Source organism: Rhinolophus sinicus, chromosome 9 (genome assembly GCF_057876585.1).
Source record: "Rhinolophus sinicus isolate RSI-liver-muscle chromosome 9, RSI-T2T, whole genome shotgun sequence".
NCBI lineage: Eukaryota > Metazoa > Chordata > Mammalia > Chiroptera > Rhinolophidae > Rhinolophus > Rhinolophus sinicus.
In genome coordinates, this window is record NC_142509.1 from 37766555 (window position 1) to 37789257 (window position 22703).

The 22703-nt window shown below is 47.3% G+C and overlaps 1 protein-coding gene across 3 annotated transcripts in view; it reads left to right on the forward strand.

Moving 5' to 3' along the window:
- The window catches only part of TMEM132B (transmembrane protein 132B), a 268754-nt gene that overhangs the window by 142472 nt on the left and 103579 nt on the right, over positions 1–22703 (forward strand). For 2 of the 3 annotated variants that reach the window (XM_019748802.3, XM_074321105.2), the window contains exon 3: positions 12707–12853. The exons of the other annotated variant lie outside the window; for it this stretch is intronic. In XM_019748802.3, coding sequence (XP_019604361.3) covers positions 12707–12853 — 147 coding nt within the window. The remainder of the gene's footprint in view (positions 1–12706; positions 12854–22703) is intronic. 3 annotated transcript variants of the gene reach the window in all.

A 22703-nucleotide genomic window follows, 5' to 3' on the forward strand; every position in this document is an offset into this window, starting at 1 on the left:
CGCAGGTGGCCGCGGCAGGGTCTTCTGTCTTAGGCGGAGAAACAAAAGTGGCTTTGCCCCGGACATCACTTCGCTTTGTTCCTGTTGGACACCGCCTGGTCATTTGGCTGTGGGGACCCACTCCGTTTCCTTGTTTCATTCATTCGACATGTGTGCATCAAGTACCAAGTGTGTGCAAAGCATTGTATGAATGTGGTGGGGGAGGGGGCATGCAATGAACATAAGCGAGATTCGGTCTCTGCTGTTACGGGTCTTACAATCTGGGGATTATAATGTGTATAGAAACGTACACAGGTAATTATTCATATTTAGTATTAGCTGTGATGAGTGCTGGGAAAGAGAAATCAAGGTGCAATAAAAGAAAATAGTGAATCTAGTCCTGTGCAGCTGGGAAGACTTCCCTGAGGAGGTGTCGATTAAGTGGAGAGTTGAAGGATGAATAGGAGTGATCCAGATAATTGGAGGTGGGGTGGGGACATGTGAGGGAGAAGGCTTCAGGTACAGGGAACAGTATATACAAAGGCCTGAGCCAGTCGGGGCTCTGGTTGGAAAGAGCTGGCACCTCAAAGAGAATCTGATGAAGGGTCAAGACAGCCAGGGGTGGTAAAGCACCCCAGGACAAGTGACAGTGGGAAGCAGTCCCCGTCCTGGCTTAGGAGGCAATGGTGGGGAGGGGAATTGCAGGAACCCAGTGAGAGCAGAAGCTGGGGACCAGGGCTTGCTCACAGGGCCTGTGTTCACAGGGAAAGGAACCCGGCCGTCGTGATAAGCAGGGAGAAGCCAGGAGTTACATACTCTAGTCTCTCTTCTCTCACCATCTGCTCTCTGGCTGTACCTTTTGTTGGTTCACCCCAACTGGAAGCCAGAGGGAGGATGAAGGAGCCTCTTGTGATGCTGTTCCCAGCTGTCAGCCCCCAGTGGTACTGAACAAGGAATCTAGCAAACGGACCTGCAGGAGAAACAGGAAAACCAGTGTAGCCAGGTGGGAAAAGAGTCTGAAGCTTCTGAGGAATTGAGAAAGACCAGCAGGAAAGCCCAGAGCCATGAGCCCAGAGAGGTAATTAAAATAGCACCTACTAAGACCTTGCATTCAATCCTCATGTGACACCTATGGGATGGCTACTATGATTTCATTTTACGGATGAGGAAACGGGGGCTCAGAGAGGTTAGGTAGCTCGCAGAGCAGATAAATAGTAGAGCCAGGATTTGAAACCACGAGACCTGGTTCCAGCATCTGTGCTTTTAGCCACTAAGCTATTAGCTTAGCCACCACCTCCAGTAGGCACTTCCGTGATCCCTTAATCAGGGTCCAGACCATGCAGAGCTCTGTGGGGGTTTGGACTTTTCCTAACAGTGAGGTAACCTGTGAGAGGTTTCAAGCTTGGAATTTGGACAGCTCAGGATTTTGAGCAGATCACCCTAGTTGCTCTGTGGTTGGTAGCAGTGGTTGTAGAGTGCTTGTTACAGTGACACACATGAGGACGATGGCGGGGACATGGAGGGAAGAGTGGGACTTAATGAGGGACCAGCTGTGGAGGCAGTTACAGAAAGGGGGGTGTCAAGATTGACCCCAGGTTTCTGGTTTGAGTGATTTGGTGCTTGGTGGGTGCTATATACTGAATGCTTCCATGCCCCTCCCCCACCCCAACTGATATGTCGAAACCCCAACCCCCAATGTGATGGAATTTGGATATGGGACATTTGGGAAGCACATAAGGCATGAGGGTGGAGCCCTCACGATGAGATTGGTGCCCTTACAAGAAGAGACAAGAGAACTTTTTTTCTCCCTCTCTGCTCTCCTCCCCATGAGGGCACACCTAGAAGGTGGCCGTCTGCAAACCAGGAAGGGAGCCCTCACCAGGAACTAAATTGGCTGGCACCTTGACCTTGGACCTCCAGCCTCCAGAATTGTGAGGAATACATTTCTGTTGTTTAAGCCGCCCAGTCTGTGGTATCTTGTTATAGCAGCTTGAACAGACTATGACACTGGTCCTTTCTTGAAAAGGATAAGAGAAGTAAGGTGCTTTTGTGTTATTTTTGGGTAAGTTTCTCTTTTGGACATGTTGAATTTTATTTTCCTTTGAAATTTCTAAGAGGTGATTTCAAGTGTTCATTTGGCTGTGCATCTGGGCCTTAGGAGAAAGTTCTGTGCTGCAGAAAATAACTTTGTGGGTCATTATATTCTAGATGGTAGATGAAGTTGTGAAAATGGATTTGTGTGTGTGTGTGTGTGTGTGTGTGTGTGTGTGTATTTCATGGTAGCTGTGAGTCACCCAGGTTGTTGACAAGTCTTCATGAACAGGAACTATCCAGCGTGTCAGGGTGAGCCCTTCAGTGTGTCTGGGTGGGAGACGAAGAGATGAAAAAATTAATTGTGACTCTCCGAATGCTTTAAATTACCGTGATGAAATGATTTTTTGCTAGGCATCTGAAAATTTATATCACCAAATATTCTACAAATAACAGGTTTGACAGGAAATGCAATTAATTCCATAAAAGGTCAGGTTATTATTTTTGAATTACGTGTTGAATTTCTGTACCCTAGCTTTGTTTATTAATATTTATTACAGAGGTGATGGCTATGACGGAGGGAGAGGATCTCTGATTATTTCCGTCGGTTTCCTTTGTTTAATATTTGCTCTCTGTACTCACCAGGGCAGTTGAAACATTGAACATCCTCGTACTATCCGTTCTCTTGTCCTTGGTCTACAGGGGGTAACTTTATACGTATATCTTCTGTGAACTTTTGAATTCGGTCCCCTGGATGGTAGAAATAGCAAAGCCTGTTTTTGTCAGTGCACTTTCAGTTGCAAATACAAGAAACCCAACTCAAAATGGCTTAAATGGAATTTACTGGCTCATATAACTGACAAGTGCAAGGACAGCCTCAGGGCTGGCTGGGTCCAGTGTGGCTCGGAAGCCACTTCTTTCCACCTATCGCCTCTACTTTCTCTCGTTGGTTTCATTCTCAGGCAGGTGGTGGACTCTTGCAACACTTACTGCTTAGTAAAGACAGAACTGGGCTCAATGCTTCCTTACAAATTCTGGGTCACGTGGCTGTTTGTGAGTTAATCAACTATGGCCAGGGGATGGGATATTCTGATTGGTTTGGCTGGGTCACATGGTTCCTTCTTGGACCCATCAGTCTGTCCAGGAGGACACAATGCTTTCATTGGCCGCATACACACCAATCCCTGAAGCCCAGGGTGGGGTCAGTTCAACCTGAACTACCTGGCTGAGCATGGGAGGCTGTTCATGGGAAATCTAGCTGCTGTGTCAGGTGAGCAGATGGGTGCTGAGCAGACGCCATTAGCCCTGCTGGTCGTCTGTGGGTGAGATGACCAGGGTTGGGAGCTGGATGGACAACTCCCACAACAGCTTTTCGGTCTGTCCCTGAAGCATTTTTCCCACCGAGGGGTGGTTCTTTGGAATGTCAGCTCTGAGGGCTGGTCTCCGAAGGGGACAGCGCCTGGCCCTCCTGTCACCTTCACCAGCATAATGAACAGCAGTGTATAGTCCTTCTTATACGCCGTGCTCTGTTCTAAGCATTTTGTATATCCCTCTCTATTTAATCTTTGCAGTGACACTGTAAGGCTGGTCCTATTATTCGTCCCATTTACAGATAAGAAAACTGAGGCAAAGAGAGGGTAAGTGACTCATGCAGCTGGAGTCTGGGTTTTAAGCCAGAAACAGCTTCAAAGTCTGTGGTAACTTCACTCTTCTGTCTGCCTGTCCCCTAGGAAGGCCCATTCTCCTGCACACAGTAGGTGGTTAATAGCTGACATGTAATAGATACTCAGTAAAGAGACTTTAAATTAAATCTAATACGCCTCAGTCACATTTTGAATCCCAAAGCTCTGAGACACTTTCTCCTTTCCGAACCCCTTTCATTTCAAAAGCATCTCTGGTCTTAATTACTCTACGTTTATTAATCCTAGGTTTGCATAAAACAGTATTGCCTTACTAATTGAATCATGAGAAGCCATTTATTGCACCCTGAGAAAATATCAACCTCCCTGCCCCCTGCCAAGTACCGCTCACAGTGTGTGTGTGTGTGTGTGTGTGTGTGTGTGTGTGTGTGTGTGTATTTAATAATTTGGCTGTCAGAGAGGCAGACATCGTCATTAACTTCACCATGTGGGGCGTGACGATCAGAGGGATGGCTGGGAATCAGAGAGGAGAGAGTTTTCTGTGTTGGGGGAGCCTTTTGTCATGTCGGATGTTTAAATGTGGTCTGATGATAGACTGACTTTTGTGGTGGGAGCCAACACTCAGAGCTATGCAAAGAAGTGAAAGGGACGGACAGACTCCATCAGTGATGCTGGGGTGACAATGGACTTGAAGCTGTGGCAGGTATTGGCTTCACAAATGGGACAGGACATCCAGAATTTGCAGGGAAGTTGCTTCCTGGTCTGTTCACTAAACTTGAAGAATAAGGTGTGATCTACAAAGGCCAGGTCAGTTAGAGAGCGTCTGCTGCTCAGCCTGGGGTCCAGTTTGCTGAGGAAATACATCCCAGGCATCTGTGTTGTAGGCAGGTGATGGTGGGGCACTCTCTAGACAAAGATCGAAAAAATCAGATGTCTACAGTGTTTCTCAGTGGAGGAACTATTGGCATTTGGAGTGGGGCAAGACGATTCTGGATACCACAGGGCATTTAAGCATCCACAATGCTCATCCTTTAAATGCAAGCAGTGTCCCCTGCCTCCAGTCATTAGACAACCTGAAATACCCCTGCTTATTTCCATGTGCCCTGTCAGGGGTGCTGTCATGCTGATTGGGAGCCACGTGTCCATAGGGGCCAGACAGGTAACATAAATGACCAGAGAAGATGGGATATGAGAAAAGAGTTGACATAGGGATGGACACAAGAAGTCTCTCCATCTCCTCGTAACTCAACTCAGAGAAAAACCATGGAACAACTCGGTAATTAGTGGCAATTGGCACTCAGCCTCGTGCCAGGGAGCAGTGGGGAGAGGTGCGAGCTGTGATAAACAGGAGCTCACAGGCCCCCGCTGAGGGGTGCCAGTTGTCAATGGGCAGGATGGTAAGCCCGGGGTGGGGGGTCCTGTCTTTTGGTCTTTTCAGTGAAATCAGGAATCTGTATTTTTATGTGGAATTATCTGTTGCTGAAGTGTTGGCCACCAAATCAGAAGTTTTAAAATGTGATATAACTGTGATCTATTGCTGCATAATATGACTACACATGTCAAGGCTTAAAACAAGACCCATTTATTTTCTTACAGTTTCTCTGGGTCAGGAGTCCAGGCACAGCTTAGCTGGTCTCAGGTTCTCACTGGCTGCAATGGAGGTGTCAGTTGGGCTGTGTTCTTATCTGGAGACCCGACTGTGGAAGAATCTGCCTCTAAGCTCACTTGTGTGGTTGGCAAAGCTGATTTCCTTGCTATCGAAGGACTAAGGGCCCTGGGTTTTTACTGGCTGTCAGCTAGAGGCTGCCCTAAGCTCCTAGAGGCCACCTTCAGCTCCCTGCCCCATGGGTCTCCCAACGCGGCTGCTTCCTCCTTCAAAGACACTAGAACAGAGTCTCTAGAGGGAGTCTGTTCGCAAGGTGGCATCTTGTAAAATGTACCGTAACCGTGGAGTGACATTCCATCACTTTTTCCATATTCTATTGGTTAGATGCAAGTCACAGGTCCTACCCACACTCAAAGAGAAGGGGTTCAACAAAGCTGTGCTCACCAGGAGCTGGGGGTCTTAGTGGTCCACCCTAGAGTTGGTCTGCACATACGGTGTGGACCAGCACTAAGCAAGTGGCGACGTAAGAAATGCCGTGGGCTCTGCCCTCAGGCACCTGGTGCCACAGTGAAGCAAAACCTTTGCCGTCCACTCCTCTCACTGTTGTGTTTCTTGCTTTTGTTTGTGTGTGTGTCTTTGTGCCTGTATGGAAGGTATAGTGCCCCCCCCCCCCGCCCCAAATTCATGTCTACCGGAAGCTGTAGACTGTGACCTTATCTGGAAATGGAATCATTGCAGATGTCATTAGTTGAGATGAGGTCCTCCTGGGTTAGGGTGGGCTCTGAATCTGATGGCCGGTGTCCTCATAAGAGAGGAGAGGACATAGATACACACAGGGGGAAGGTCGTGGGAAGGTGGACAGACGTGCCTACAAGCCAAGGGTTTCCAGCAACCACCCTCAGCTGAAAGAGGCAGGAATGGATTCTTTCGGAGCCTCCAGAAGGAGCCAACCCTGCCACACCTTGACTGCAGACTTCTGGTCTCCAGAACGGGGACAGAACACATTTCTGTTGTTTCAAGCCACCCATGTGCTTGGAGGTAATTTGTTACAACAGCCCTAGGACACTAATACAGCTAGCATAGAGTAGGGGAGACCCAACAGGAAGTTTTGGGGTACACTAGCTCTGTTAGATTGCCTGTGGAAGCACTGTGATCTGAGAGGGGCCAAGTGTCTATGAAGCTGGGATTGAGGAGGAAATGAGTGTGTTGTAGGAGCCGCCATTTGGTTAACGTCAGACTCATCGAGACTCGGGAGAGCAGGTCAGGGACCAGATCTACTTCACTGCTGAGTGGAGCTTTCTGCAGCCTCCTGGCCGTCCACACTTAGAGCTGCCTCTGCCAGAGTGGAGAAGAAATGCCTAGAACGACAGCAGAAATAGCCTCAGAGCTCATTCTTATCTATGGTTCTCCCTTGCCTTAAGGGACCCCATCACTTTGCAAGTTGACTCTGATATCTGGTGGTCCCCCAGGAGGTAAAAGCAAACCATCAAAATAACAAAATCACAGCGCCCATTGTGGTTGAAACCCTGAAATAATTAAAACCACTCTTTTGCTTGTAAAAACGTTACATTTCTGATATGTCAAAGCGGTGCATATAATTTGCTTAGTATCTGACTTTCTTAGGTGGAAGGTGAAATAGGGCAGCGAGCCGGGGAGGGGAGGCAGCCCCACAGGACTCAGCCTGAGTTGACGTGGGAAAGTTTTCACTCGCAGAAAGAGTCCTCTTCGTACATCCCTGTTCTTGAAGCTGAAATTCGTGTCATCCGAACACTCTGCTCTGATGGTCTGTACTTTTCCAGCACGCGTTGTCTTTCGGACTCAGAGACCGAAATGTCTATCCTTAACGTCCAGTTTTTCAGCCCCCTGGATAGGAGGGAACCCCTACCTGCTCGGTAGGCCCAGCACGGCGGGCTCCTCTCCCAGACTCTTTTCCCTGCCCTGTAACCTCTTCCAGTTTCAATCCTGCTCTGAAGCCAGCTCTCAGCAGAGCCTGACTCTGCCAGCTGTCCGGTGCCCAGTGGGAGACGCACGCATCTCTGTCTCCAGCTAACTTATCACAGAGAAAATGGTTTGCCGGGAGAATCAAAGTATAAGTCTGTTCAGTTTTCCTGAATCACACCCTGAAAGCGCTCCGGGGCCAGGGCTGGGCTCATCTCCGAAGGCGTCTCCGTCCCCAGGTGTGCCCTAGCAGTACTGTCCTTGACAGAATCTGAACCGTGTCCCTAACTCTGTCCTCCAAAGAGAGTTCTGGGACCACCTGTGTCAGGAAGGCGGCTTGTTGAAAAGAGCCCTTTTGGGTCCCACCCTAGACTAGGATTACAGTCTCTGGGGGTTGGGGCCAGGTAGTGCCACCAGCCGCAAAGGTGATTCTCGTGTGCGTGAAAGTTGCGGAACCTCTGGTCTGTGGGGTCCCGTCCGGCACTCCCTCCCCTGCCAGAGCAGCTCTTGTCTCTTTTTGGGCGTCTTCAGGTCTCAACACTGGGTGTTTCTGGGGCATCCAGAGACAGATGGCACCTTAGACAGAGACCCTGCTTTCTACCAATATTTATTGAATGCCTCCCATTTGCCAGGTTGGTTCTCAGAACCACAGATAAAGCAGGAAACAAAATGTATAAAATTTCCTGCTCTCCTGGCGCTAGACCTGGGGTCGGGGTCTGGTGGTGGGGGAGACAGATACTGGGTGACCCAGGAAAGGCTCACTGATAAGGTGACATCTGCCCAGGTTAGGGAAGGGGTCCTGCGGGTGTCTGGGGAGAGCCTTCCAGGCCGAGGGAACAGCACAGCCAGAGGTTAGAGGCAGGAGGTCACGTGCTGATTTCAGAACTATGAGGAAGCCAGTTCCCCACCGATATAGAAGATTAGGTATTTTCACACACGTAAAATATGCATTTTTATGAGCATTGCCATCCAAAGCTACAGGAGTTTTTCTTTAACTCGAGATTGTTTGGCCAATTAAAATGGATCGACTGAAAACGGGAACGTCACATCCCTCAGACCACCGTGAGGAAAAACAAACTGGATTGGGGCTTTCTTTTGCCTGTCTTGAGAAATGAAATAGAGAGTACGACACATTTAGTTTATCTTCTGTTAAAGAAAATTTAGACTCCCGCTCTGTGCTACTCAGAACAAAGAACGCAATGCCTGTTCACAATTTGGTCTCCAATTTTATATAACTGCACAGTGTCGCCATTTCATTGTACACTTGACATCACTGGTGGGAGCACAAAAAAGCCAATTTAGCAGGTGTGTTCGAGGGCTCCCCCAGGAACCCAAGAATGGCACTATGCTTTGCTGTTCACACCCCTCTCTATTGAAGCACCTCTCATGCTTGTTACCGTGTTTCCCTGAAAATAAGACCTAGTCAGACAATCAGCTCTCATGCGTCTTTTGGAGCAAAAATTAACATAAGACCCGGTGTTATATTTATTACATTATATTATATTATATTATATTATATTATATTATATTATATTATTATATCTGGTGTTATAGTAAAATAAGACCAGGTCTTATATTAATTATTGCTCCAAAAGATGCATCAGAGCTGATGGTCCGGCTAGGTCTTATTTTCAGGGAAACACGATAACTGTCAATTAACATCTCTTGAGGGGCGGCCGGTGGACCCTTGCTGGGTTCTCTTTCTCAGCGGCTTTACTGGCATTTGTTAATCCTTCAATATGACAAGATTTGCAATTTTACTTTGTAGTCGATTTACATTGTATTTATAGCTGACAATCAGCCCAAATGGCGGGGACACTGGAGTGGAGAGTGGGGACGAGAGCGCTGTCACCCAAGGGCCAGGTGTGAGTGGGGCTGATGTCCGAAGGGTCCGTTCGTCAACGAGTAGTTTCTTATCTATCCACGTGATCTGCCAGTGTATCCTGCTCAATGAAATCCCGTAACTTCAAGAATTCAAATGACAAATATTTGTATAATGAAGACCCTATGGGAGTGTGATTGATGTAAGGTAGTTTTTTATTTGTTTTTTTTTTCTTTCTTTTTTTTGGGGGTGTGGGGTGTGTGTGTGTGTGTGTGTGTGTGTGTGAACATCAGGAAATAGTTGTTATATAAATGACCGAAGATGGTCCCTGTACATAAGCCCCTATACTGTTTATTTCTTCACAGCTGACTGGGACCTCTTAGCTCAACAGCCTGCCGGTGCCAGACTCAAAAGTTTACACGTCTAGTTGTTTTCATTCCACCCTAAATAAGCCTAGTTTTAGCTCTGTAGGGCTTGCCCTCTTCACATCCCCTGCAAAACTGCGCTGGCGTGTGTGAGCCACGGTGAGAGGGACCCTGGAGCTGTGAGACACCCCCTACCCGCCAGCCGCACCTCACCTCTCACCTCTGTGCTTTCAGAGGCGGCTGCCTGCTGTGTGGCTTCCTGACAGCGTCCAGAGTGAAGCCCCGCTCTGACCCCCTCTCCCCCAGACCTCCCCGGACCTCCTCCCCTTCTGGGTGGTGGCCCCCCTGCCATTTCACTTGGAAGGTCTTAGGCTGCGAGGGACCAACCCAGCATGCAAGCCTGTCAAATCACTGCCCAGATGAAGCTTTTTGTGTGTCACTGCCACCTGGTGGTCACATCTTTTCCTTTGATCAGCCCCCCTCCCGCTTCCCTCCCCCTCATCCCTCCAGCTCATTCCGGCGCTGAGACCATTAATCATTTGCACATAGTTTTAGATTTGGGGTTTCTAAATAACAAGCGACAAGAATATCACTAAGCCTAAAAATATTTCCCTAAAACACACTTAATGAATATTCAAGGCATGGATTTTTCTGGGCTTAAATTGTTCTACCAAATAGAACCTAAAACTGGGAAGGATTTGGACGAAGAACTGGAGTTTGGGAACAGTTTCATTGGGCTTGGTCGCGAAGACACGGCTGCCCGTTCGCTTGGCCCACCTTAATCTCCAACCCCTGCCAAGGTCAAGCTGACACCACGGGGCCCAGGCTCCCAGCTGAACAATGACATTGTTGTCAGGAAGGTCACTGCAGGGGCTGGACATCAGCACCCAGGAGCTGGGGGCAAAGACCAACCCTCTGTTTAGGCAAAGTTGATCCACCGTGTAAATAACCAGAGGAACCGAAAACCCCGCAGGGAGGTGAACGTTAGTCCTAAGTCCGCGGTCTCAGTATAAGACACAGCGACTCAGGGGCACTCCGCTGACAAGCGTCCTTGTGCCCAGTGAGGTGGCAGGTACTGTGGTGTGGGAAGCCATCGGGAGGATGACAGGGAGAAGCTGTGGTTCTCTGCCCCGTCCCTGCCACGTGGAGGCTGGTCTGGAGTCCAGATGTCTTTCTCACTGCTTTTCTACAGCAGCGGGAATGCCACCTGTCCCCGCTCCCACCAGGACTCTAAGCCTCTTCCCGTCTGTGAGCAGGTGTGTGTGCGTGTGTGTGAGAGTGTGTGAGTGTGTGTGCATGTGTGTGAGCGTGTGTGTTGCATGTGTGTGTGTGTATGTGAGTGTGTGTGTTGCATGTGAATGTGTGTGTGAGCGTGTGTGTGAGTGTGAGTGTGTGTGTTGCATGTGTGTGTGAGCGTGTGTGTATGTGTGTGTTGCATGTGTGCGTGTGTGTGTGAGTGTGTGTGTATATTTGTGAAAGAACGTGATAAGCTGCTCAAGTAGCAAGTGCCCATAGAAATGAGGAGGTGCCCTCAACTCTGCTTCTCAAGTACACGAGTTCTGGAACGTTCTCTCCCGTTGCCCCATTTGGCAGCAAGATGGAATGGCTCAAAGTAGGGACAGAACAGGACGCCTCTATTCGTGGTTCGCATAAATTAATTCCTGGAACATCATGATGGCGAGAAAGAAAGCTTTGAGGAAGCAGCAGATTGGGTCACAGAATTCAGCAGGGACAATGACCGAGTCAGGACAAGAAAAGGCCGCTGAGTGTCCCCAGGGATTGGCAGCGATTTCTCAGGAAATGCCACATGCGGGAGCTGGCAGGTGAATGCCTTAGTGTCCCCGACAGGCCTGTAAGACAGGCATCACAGGAAGCAGGGACATTTCTTCTGTATTTAGTTAGATACACAAGCGTTTGAATTCCCTACGCCTCCCTGGGGTTCCCCGTGGCAGGCAGCAAACCAGGGGGCAGAGGACAACCCTTGAGTCCAGGGCTTTCTCCCGCTGCTTGAAATGCTGCCTTTAGACGTTTCCTTCTTTGGCTCTAAAGACTTTCTGACTTTGATAAATCCTTTTTTTCAGGTGTCAACCATTCCTGGGAAGGGCCATTCACCTGTTTTTTCCCCCTTTTCTTTCATGTTTTTATTGAGGTAAATTTCATATACCATGAAATGAACTGTTTCCATATGACTAATTCAGTGGCATTTAGTACATTCACCGTGTTGTCCAAACATACCTGCATCTTGTTCCAGAGCATTTTTATTACCCCGAAAGGAGACCCGTCCCTGTTAGTTAAGCAGTTACTCTCCACCCCCCACCCCACTTTGCTCCTGGCAACCATCAGTCTGCTTTCATCGCTATGGGTTTACCTATTCTGGATTTTTTATATAAATGGAATCACATGTAATGGAATCATACAAAAGGAACCATATTTTATATAAATGGAATCATATAATAAGTGGCCTCTTGTGACTGGCTTCTCTCACTTACAATCATGTTTTTGAGGTTCATCACGTGGTAGCGTGTGTCAGCGCTTCGATCCTTTTCGTGGCTGAGGGGTACTCCACGGTGTGGATGGACCACATTTTCTTTGCCCATTCATCCGTTGATGGGCATCTGGAGCCTTCCACTTTTTGGGCATTATAAGTAGCGCTGCGGTGAGCACGCGTGTACAAATATTTGTTTGAGTATCTGTTTGCAATTCTTTTGGGTCGATATCTAGGAGTGGAATTACTGAGTCATATGGTAACTCTGTGTTTCATGTTTTGAGCTACTGCCAAACTGTTTTCCACAGCGGCTGCACCATTTGACATTCCCGCCGGCCGTGGGTGAGGGCCCTTGCATTCTTCCTTGGGGATCTGCCTTCTGCAAACACCCTATCAGGCAGAATCTGGCCACAGCATCCCACCTGAACGCTGTGTTTATTTTTTTCCTGCGGACTGTGTGTCCCTGCTGTTTCCTTCTCAGTGTGGTTGCCTCCTCCGCGGTCCCCTGGATGGGGCAACCCCCTGGGCTCCCTCAGCCCCCTCAGCCTCTACGCTCCTTCCCACCTCGTGGAGACCCTTCCCCATCTCCACGTGAACAGCAGGCCCTGTAGAGCCCCTCCACTCCTGCCCAGACACACCGATTCACAGAAAAGTAACACACGGGGCAAAATGCTGGGCTCCTGCTTCAGGGTGATTGTAAACCTGACAGGACAGTTAGTTTTCAAAGAAAAGCCACTTACCGCTACTCTGCCCTACATTCCCAGAGGGAATGCTGTAGCATCACATTTTTACTGTCTGTCTTGTCGCGGTGATTATATATCTATTTTTCCTGCCCCACAGAATTAAGGCAGCAGCAGGTGTGAAAATAATGGCAGTGAGAGTCAGCAGTGAAGAGCAGTGGGCAGTCCAGGAAGAAATAGCTCATGGCGACGATCAGACGACAGCCACGCTCACCTGTGTGGGCCATCCCCCCGACACGCAGAGCAGGTAAGCGCTGAGATCCTGTAGGTGGCTCGGCAGTGGTGGGCCAGGGGAGGCTGCAAACGCGGAGGGCGGCGTCACGTGTGTGTAAGGACAGCGAGACCTCTGCCTCTCAGGGGATGAGCCCCTCAGAGCTCGTCAGCACAGCTGAGTCACACAGCTTCCAAATGGCTCCTTTCCAGGGACACGCCGCCTTTGTTCGCTATGCTTTTTATACGCCAATGACCTAATTAGCTTGGCAGTCTCGGAAATTACCTGAACTCACATTTGTCACAGTGCAGGGTTTGATAACCATATTTTAAGAATTTATTATTATATCATTATTGTTATTGTTTTCAGTGAAGAGTTAAAGAACGAACGGAGGAAAATAGAAGTGATTTAAGAGGCCAGGGGGAAATGTACCTTTTTTATGAGCAAACTGACGGTGGCTGTAGTTACAGAGTAATTGTCTCTTACTGCTTCAGTGTAGTCGTTCTGCGGATATCACACCTGGGTATTGGCCTATGGCTTCAGAATGTTAAGTCGGGTGAACTTGGTGTTGCTGGCAGGCAGCTCGTCTTCTCCAGCTCAGATACCAGCCGTGGGTTTTTACGGGCTGAGCTCTCCCGGGAAGCAGAGGGACGGCGTTGCTAATCTCCCTGTACCAGGACGCCCAACAGGCAGAGAGAGCTGTCACCGCTGTCCCAACAGGCTGCCCTCCAGTCCCTTGGCCTCTGCTCTCTTCCCCTTTTACTGACCACCCCTTTGCTATGGGGGTGTTCCGGTGAATCAGCTGGACACGCACCCCCCACCCCGCTTCGGAACCACCAGTGACCCACGCTTCAGTGAGACTTGGAGTCCTCAGACCTGTTACTTGTCACCTTCTACTGTCATAACTTGTTCTCTTTTCTTAGTCCTCTAGTATTTAAACACTCATGGTCCACAGGGTTAGGCGGAGACGGGGAGTGGATGAATGAGTGAATGAATAAGTGAATGAGTGGATGAATGAGTGAATGAATGAGTGAATTAGTGAGTGAATGAGGGAAGGAGTGAGTGAGTGAATGAATGAATGAATGAGGGAGTGGGTGGATGGGAGTGAGCACGAGAAACGGAGAGATTGGGTCGGGCCGGCCTTTTCCAATGGAGTTGTGTGGTAAGAGATGTCTCTGCTTGGGTGTCCCCAGCCAACGTCAGCTAGAACTCTGTTCTGCCTGCCTCTGAGGATGTCTTTCCAAGAGGAAGAAGTGACTCAGGTGCACTGGCCAAGAGCCTTGTATGAGGAACAGTGGTCAAGTGATGTGGGCGCCTTGCACGCTAAACTCAACACTCGGGTCTGCACCCTCACGTGACCCATGGTTTCTCTGGAAATCTGTATCTGCCTGCTGAGCACCCCACCTCCTCAGCTGCCAATAGATGCAGAGAGCCTGCTATTATCATATGTGCTCAGGTGCTTTCAGTTGCAAGTAATACAATACCCGCCTAAAAGTGGCGCAACAGTAGGGTTTATTATCTCATGTGACAACAAATTTAGAGGGGGGTGGTTGTGCGGTTGTTTAACCAGCCGCAAATTGTGTCACCCAGGCGTGTACTGTCTTCCCACTCTGTTGTATCCAGTTCACTGGCTGTCGTCTTCCAGTGTTTTTCCTTATGGTCACAAGATGGCTGCAGCAGTTCCAGTCATTGCAGACTCACCCAGTTATATACAGAGACTGAAAGGGAGGGAGGCTTCTCCTCACACATCTCTTTTTAACAGAGAAGACCTTTTCAGCAATGTTCATGGAAGTCTTCCCTCTGGATCTGTGGGGACAGAGTGCCAGAGAGCAGTTTCCAGGCTCTCAGCCTCACATGGAAAGGTGCTGGCTCGGTTATTAGGTGGCCATCAGCTGTAATCAGATGGCCATCTACCGTGGCTGGTTGGCCATCAGCTGTTACCGGTTAGCCATTAGCCACTAATAGAACTGCGTGGCTACGCTAGTGGGGTTGGTTTGTTGGCGGAGAAGCAGATGGCGGATTACAGCTCGCAAGTGGGGTTGGTGGGTTGGTTGGCAGAGAAGCGGACAGCGGATTGCGACTGGCAGGTGCGGTTGGCAAGCGGATTGTGGATTGTGGATCGTGTGGATCCTGCTTCCTGTGTCTTGTCTCGCCGCCAGCGAGACTGGGGTGCAGGAAGACCCCTCGTTGGGGTACTGGCGGATGTTTGCTTTTGTGTCTCGACCAGCTGCCATCGAGAATATAGTTGTATGACTCCCCTATCTATGGCTCTGTTGCTGTTCGTTTTTGGCTGCACCATGTCCTGCATTCTTGTGCGGGGAGTGGGAGCTGAGTCCCTGCATGGCAGGATCTCATCAGTAAGTGGTGGGTTCCACGCCTTTGCCCAGGAAGCAAGCTAGTCTTGGAAAGTGACTATCTGGTATGGCTTTCAGGCTTTGTGGTGGGAGATGGACGCTGTCATCAGGGAAGAAAGGTGGGAGAATGGCGGCCAGCCAGCTGGTTGGCCACACTCTTCAGAGGTGGTGTCGGTCACAGGTTGTGGCTTGATCTCTGTTTCGCACGGACTCGCATGTCACTGTCCCCACCGGAAGACTTTCTCCTGGTGGAGGGCTGCGGATCTGGGGCCTTTGTCCCACGGATGCCGTTAGGGACTGTACCAATGAAGTAGGAGCAGAGGGGACTGGGGTCCCGCATGCACATGCACAAGTTCAGGGCATCTGGACCCAGGTGCTCAGGCAGCATCCTTGTCAACCTGTCCCATGTCTCTCCTCTGGGCTGGCATTATCCCCAGCAGGCTCCTCCTTCCTGGGGGCGTGTGGGCCACCAGCTCCCACAGCGGCCATCCTGCTGGCTCGGTCACTCTAGGGAGAACGCCGCTTTCCCCCATCAGGTCAGCACACGTCCTGGGGGTGCTGGTCACTGGCTCTGTTTGGCATAACTTGGATCATGGACCCACCTGAACCAGTCTGTGTAGCCAGCCCTGGAAGTGGGGGGTGGATGGACCTGCCTGAACGACATGGGCTTAGAGTACGGGAGAACGTTCTAGGCTGGGGGGCGGGGAATGGATGCTGGGAGGGCAGAAATAAGAGGTGGCCAGGCAGTCACCACAGTTCTGCTGACCCTCGTGTTGTGCTGGAGTCCAAATGGGACACTGGTACTTACACCCTCAGAAATCGCAGTCAGAGTACTGGATGGCGGTGCCCGGGGGCTAAGCATAGGAAATTAATTTTGTTGAACTATTGGGCTGATCAAGTGGTAATGTTTTAAATTGAAGGAGACATGCAGGCTGTGGTTATCACTTTGGCTTTTGTAAGAATAGATTTTGTGCTTTTTCGAAGAGATGAAAGAAGGTTCCAAGAGAAGAAAAGTGGTTACATAACCAGAGTTACATAATTACGAGACATCTCACATTATTGTCCTCTTTCTCCTTCACTCTCAGCTTCTGACCTCCCGTGGGCTGTCAGGACGGTGGGCATTGTTCTTTGCATGACAATTCATGCTTATCTCATGTCCCTCTAAAATCCATTCCATAATCTAAATAAATAATTGCTTCTTGTTACACTTTTTTGTTGAATTGTGACACCAAATGAGGTGTGAAATACAGGCTCACAGACCGTGTTTGCTAGCTAACAAAGTGAATATGTGAATATCCCTAACAAAACATCCCACAGAAAGCTGTAATCTCTGAATTGTGACAACCTTGGGTGGAATAGAGTTCTTAATAGAATATAATGTACAAACTGCCTGAAATTTTGTGATAAGAATTAAAAATGTGTTGCATGGGAAGACCCACTGTGCTCAGCTAGAAAGGCTGTAAAGGTCTTAATTTGAAATATTTTAATGAACACTCATTGTGAGGAAATGTGAGGAGCAAAGATGAGCACCGCCAGATAAAGACTGGTGTTGCCAAAAAGGGAGTGAAGAGATTAGAAAAATAAGCAAATTTGAAAGTGTTCAGAACAGATAACATGGAAGCAGAGGAAATGAAATCGCGACAATGGCCTATTTGTATGGGAACCACGTGCGGCCAGAGAGCTAGATTCAAGGTTGGTCCTTGAAGGGTTTCTGTCTGGCTGGTGGGACCCAAACCTCAGAGAAAATAAGGTGCAGCTTTCTGTGTCGTCAGAAACCACAACACAGAGCTCATTTTCATCGAAAAATTGGAACAGAGGCAGAGGGAAGCTCAGTGGTTTACCACGGAAGGAGGCATTTGTGCTTCTCCATCAGGTAGAAAGACAAAAACCCTAAAGTAGATATCTTTACAGACACAGACACACCCCACATTATTGTAACCCAACTCAAGGGGAAATAAAGGTCAAAGGCAAATGTTTACTGGGTTGGAAAACCTGCAGCCAATGTTTCACTTTTTCTTTGTCTACTCTAATCCCAAAAGTATAACCCATTGAGCAGATGAAGGCATCACAGTTTTTAGTGTATGTGCTGCTGAAGCGAGCACAGGGGATCACAGTTTTAACTGACGTGACTAACTCATCACTTTTGGTGAAATTTAACAGCTGAACATTAAGCAACAAACAATGTTAATAGAAGAAAATCACTGTGTCATGTGTCACTTTATGGATTCGTGAAACACGAACTACTGTACATCTTTCATTGAACTTAAGGATTCTTAGTCTCATTAAACAAAGAAAAAACAAAAAGATGACACCCACAGTGGAATATTATTCAGCAATAAAAAAGCATGAAACCTTGCCATTTGAGACAACATGGATGGACCTACAGGGCACTATAGTGAAATGAGTCAGGCAGAGAAAGACAAATACCATAGGATTTCACTTAAACGTGGAATCTAAAAAAATAAAACAAAAGAATAAACGGAACAAAATAGAAACAGACACATAGAACAGGCTGATACTTGCCAAAGGGGGTTGGGGGGGTTGGGAGATGGGAATAAAAAAATGGTGGAAGTACAAAATATATATATATTTCTTGTGATTGAAAAAAAGAAAAAGAAAAAAGAAGAGGGAAGACAGTTCAGTGACAACAGCTACCTCTACTTCTAAAAACAAGTAGTTTTCCCTGCCAGTCTCAGTTTATGTTGGTTTCTTCCATTCTGTGAAAGGATTTATTGAGAGGTAAGTGGAATGTTTTAGTATGACTTTGAGGACAATTTTGTGTGACTTTGCTATTTATCTCTTATTTTAAAAATGAAAAACTATGTATGCTTATTATATGCCAGACACTATTATAAATCTTTCAGGAAAATAAACTTCAAAAAAATCAGAAATATTAGAAGCCTGTCAGGCAGTAACAATTGTTATTCCCATTGAACAGATATGTATGTTGAGGCACAGTTTAAATGAATTCCCAAGGTCTTAGAACAGGAAGTAGCCAAAGTAACCTGCCTTTAGAGTCCACCCTCTAAACTACTCCCCTGACGTTTCATCAGGCATAGACGGAGGTGCCCCCTCTGTGCAGGCTCTGCTCTTAGCATTCTTTTCCTTCTCCATCCATCGGCTCTCTTGTACCCACCATTAGGAGGCCATCTAGCATGTGGAAATAGAGGCAGTAGTGGGGTGAATGGTGGCCCCGCAGGAGATGTGTCTGTGTCCTAGTCCCCAGAACTTGTGACTGTGCCCTTATGTGAAAAAAGGTCTTTGCAGCTGGAATTCAGCGAAGAACCTTGAGTTGAGGTCACCCTGGATTATCCGTGCAGTCCTTCAATCTGATGCTGTGGTCTTATAAGATAGACACACAGAGGAGGAGGCGATGCAAAGATGGAGGCAGAGACGACAGTGCTGCAGCCACAGGCCAGTGAGTGCCTGATCCACCGGGAGTGGAAAAGGCCATGGACAGACAGACTTTCCCCAGAGCCACCGGAGGGGGCCAGGCCCTGCCCACACCTTGATTTCGGAGCTGTGCCTTCCAGAAGTGCGAGAGAATGCATTGCTATGGTTTGAAGCCATTGACTGTGTGGTGATTTGTTCCAGCAGCTCCAGGAAACCCAAAAAGGGGCTTCGTGACTACTTGTTGAATGAATAAATCGCAGCTTCTCAATGCTGGATGCGTATCAGAATAGCCTGGAGACTTCAACACTCCACATTCCTCAGGCCTTGCCCCTGGCAGGGGGTGGGGGCAGGGGGAGAGTCACAGGCATGGACATTTTAAAGCAAACGGTCCAGGTGATTTTAATGGGTCGCCAGAGTTGAGAATTACTGGGTTATAGGAAGGACTTAAATATTAATGAGTGTAAACACCCTAAGTAGACAAAGGTATTTTATCTTGAACAGTTTTAGGATTTGAAAATAAAGGGTGTAGAAACACACCTTTCCTGGGTTTGTGATTGCGTTTTGCCGTTGGACCCCTGGAGATCTCTAAGTGCCAGCCATCACAGTAGTTCAAAACCAGGATTCGATGTGTTGGAATCCATCATGGTTTGTCTGTAATTTGTGCTAGAAAGTGGCAACAGAGTTCTCCTATGGGAAATGGAGAACCCCTCCCCCACCCCAAAAGGACTCAGGACAGTCAAAGAGGAGACAGAAAAAAGAAGAAAAACAACCTATTTTAAAAACACTCCACCTCTTTTTCTAACCAGTGGGAGACTCTGTGAATTTATGGGCTGACCACTTTCAGCGTCACAAAAGCTTTCTTACTTCAAAAGTAATAGCTATTCAGTTGTAGAAAACTTGGAAAATACAGCTGAGTAAAACGGAGAAAATAAAAATCATCCTTGAACGTACGTGTGATTCAAAGGTAAGCCTGGGTGATACATCGATGAGTGTGTTTGTTCGTATGTGTTCCCATGTATGTACACAGACATGTTATTTGTGTCAGTACTAGAATTTGTTTAGCTTTGAAAGCTGTCGTTTTCTTGTAATACTGTAGAATAAATATATGGCCATATCTCGTCCTGTCGTTGAAGATTAACCTCTTTGAAGAACCGATAAAAGTGGTAGGCCCTCTTCCTCCCCAAATACAAATATACATACATAAGTAATTTCCCCCCCACGATTTTAGGAATTGTGGAGCCTTTCAATGACCCTGTCATTTTAAATGTAATATTTCATAGTGGTATAACACTCTATTGCTATGACAGAGGTTATTCTATTCGTTCACCATGTTTCATTCTTTTCCTCTTTTAAACATTGCTGCTGGCCATTGTTATAATGGTTCATCTTTTCCCCTTTTAAAGTCCCCTTTAAACATTCCTTTCTTCCTTTTTAAACGTAAAATATCTGTTGAATATTCCTGCAGGTACTCTTTAGGAGACTCTGCTAGAAGCCAATGGGTAGGTCAAAAGACATGACAATGCTTTAAGTTTTTGATGATTTTGTGAAATTTTGCCGCTAGTTTATCCTGCCAGCTCTCTGTGTGAGAGTGCCAGTTCTCAAAAAAAAAAAAAATTAAAATTAAAAAATTTTTTAAAAACCCCACTGATCTTTTTACTGTCTTCACAATTTTGCCTTTTATAGAATGTCGTATAGCTGGAATCACACAATATGTAGCCTTTTCAGATTGGCTTCTCTCACTTAGTCATATGCATTTCAGGTCCCTTCACGTCTTTCCATGGCTTGAAAGCTCATTGCTTTTCAGCACTGAATAATATTCCATTGTCTGGATGGACCACAGTTTATTTACCCATCACTTATTGAGGTTCATCTCCGTCGCTTCCAAGCTTTGGCAATTATGAATGAATCTGCTATAAACAGCCATGTGCATATTTTTTTTTGTGGGCCTAAGTTTTCGACTCCTTTGGGTAAATACCAAAGAGGTATGATTGCTGGATCGTAGGGTGAGAGTACGTTTAGTTTTGTAAGAAACCGCCAGACTGTCTTCCAAAGTGGCTGCACCGTTGTGTGTTTCCACCAGGGATGGAGGAGAGTTCCTGTGGCTTCGTAGCCTCACTAATAGTTGGTGGTTAGTGTTTTGGATTTGAGCCATTCTGATAGGTATGTAGTGGTATCTCGTTGTTATTTTAATTTTGTCCCTAATAACATGATATGGAGCATTTTTTCATATGCATATTTTCCATCTGCATATCTTCTTTGGTGAGGAGTCTGCTCAGCTCTTTTGCCCATTCTTTAATTGGGTTGTTTGTTTTCTTATTGTTGGGTGTTAAGAGCTCTTTGTGTAGCTTAGATACTAATCCTTTTTGAGTTTTGTGCTTTGCAGATCTCTCCTCCCAGGCTGTGGCTTGTCTTTCCGTCCTCTTCATCAAATATCCATTTTGAGTAGTGATGCCCTGTCTGGAATAAGTTCATAGGTTTCAAACTGGCTACATTTAGAAGTTTCTCCAATTCTCAAGATGGCTGTTTTGGAGCAGAAAAATCTATATATTTGTCGTTGGTTTTACAAGAATGTATCTTACTTTATGCCTTTGAGTCCTGCTGACCAGGAAGGTCTCACTGGCTGAGGTCTTTATCCTGGTAATACGCAGAATGTCCCGTGGCCACCTGGTGGGCTCTCTGACTGTGGTCTCTCCCCATTAATCTATTCTGCTGTCAGCTGCCAGACTAATCTTCAAACACCGCTTTCCTCATGACCTAGTAGCTCCCTGTTGCCTGTATCAGCAGGTCTAAACAATTGGCTAGACTTTTACCGTCCCTTTTAGAAGAACGGCTGGTTCTGTCTCAAGATGGTGGAAACTGGTGCAAAAGACAGGTGCTGAGGGCGAACCTAGCCAGTAGGTGGCGCTCTGCACAGTTATAGGACGAGAGACCAAGTGCAATGAAGGAGGAACAGGATGCAGTGTGTTCTGTAAGGAGGAATCTGGAAAGGCACCTCAGAGGAGGTGACATTTGATCTGGTCCTTACAGGATGAGCAGGAGTTTAAAAGTGCTTCAAAACAAACATTTCTGGGAAGATGGCTCATTAAACCATTCTTTACATAATGTTAACACTGTATTGAGTTAGTCTTCCTGAAGGAAAAAATTGGACAGTGGCTGGATGGTCTTAGAGGATGAAGCATCTGTGGAGGGTGGACCTGGACGGGACCACTTTAGGTAGTCTAGGAGAGGTGCCAATGTGGGAGGGGTTTCCAGGCGTCGTTTTATTGGGAGCAAATCCTACATGGAACACTGATTGAGCACCTACTGTGTGCCAGGTGCTATGCTGCACATTATCCTCTTTAATTAGCAAAATATCCCTGTGAAGAAGGTAACACGATTAGCCCCATTTACAGATGGGGTGAATGAGACTCCCATGGCTATGACTGGTGGATCTAGGGTTGAGCCCAGATTTCAAGATTCTAGAACAGTGTCTGGCACATAGTAGGCACTCAACAAATATATGTCAGATAATTCTAAGCCCGAGACTGCTTTCTCAGCACCTGAGTTACCTCAAAAAAAAAGAAGAGGATGGTGCCAAAGAGAAATTCTGCCAAAGGTGGCTTTCCCAAGTCCCCAATTTCAGCTTCATTGTTTCCGGCTCTGGGAAGTTGCTGCCTTAATCACTGCCTTGCCGGTGTAATGCTCCGCATGGCCTTTGAGCCATAGAAATAGAGAATGAGTTTCTCTTGGAAACGCTAAGTGTCATTTAGATTCTGTCGTGCTCTTTCTTACTGAGTGCAGGTTTTATTTCTACCGTGGGGTTTAACTTTTGTCAGGCAGACACTGAGTCCGAGGAAATTGGAGGCTTTCTTTCCGAAGGTCTGCCAGCGTGGTGATTTTGTATCGGAGCCCTTATGCCAAATTTCTAAGGGGTGGTTGATGAAACTAACTGAGGGTGTCTTGCAAAGTGGACGCTAATGGGAATGGCTCTTTATTTGGCCTTTTGTGTTGGTGTTTGTTAGAAACCCCAGCCACTCCATTAAATCATTTTATTTTCATGTCGTTATTGTGACATATTTATTTCTTTTTTGACATGTTTATTATTGTGACATGATGCCACTGACCAAATCGACCATTGAAACCATGAAACCTCCCCCAGT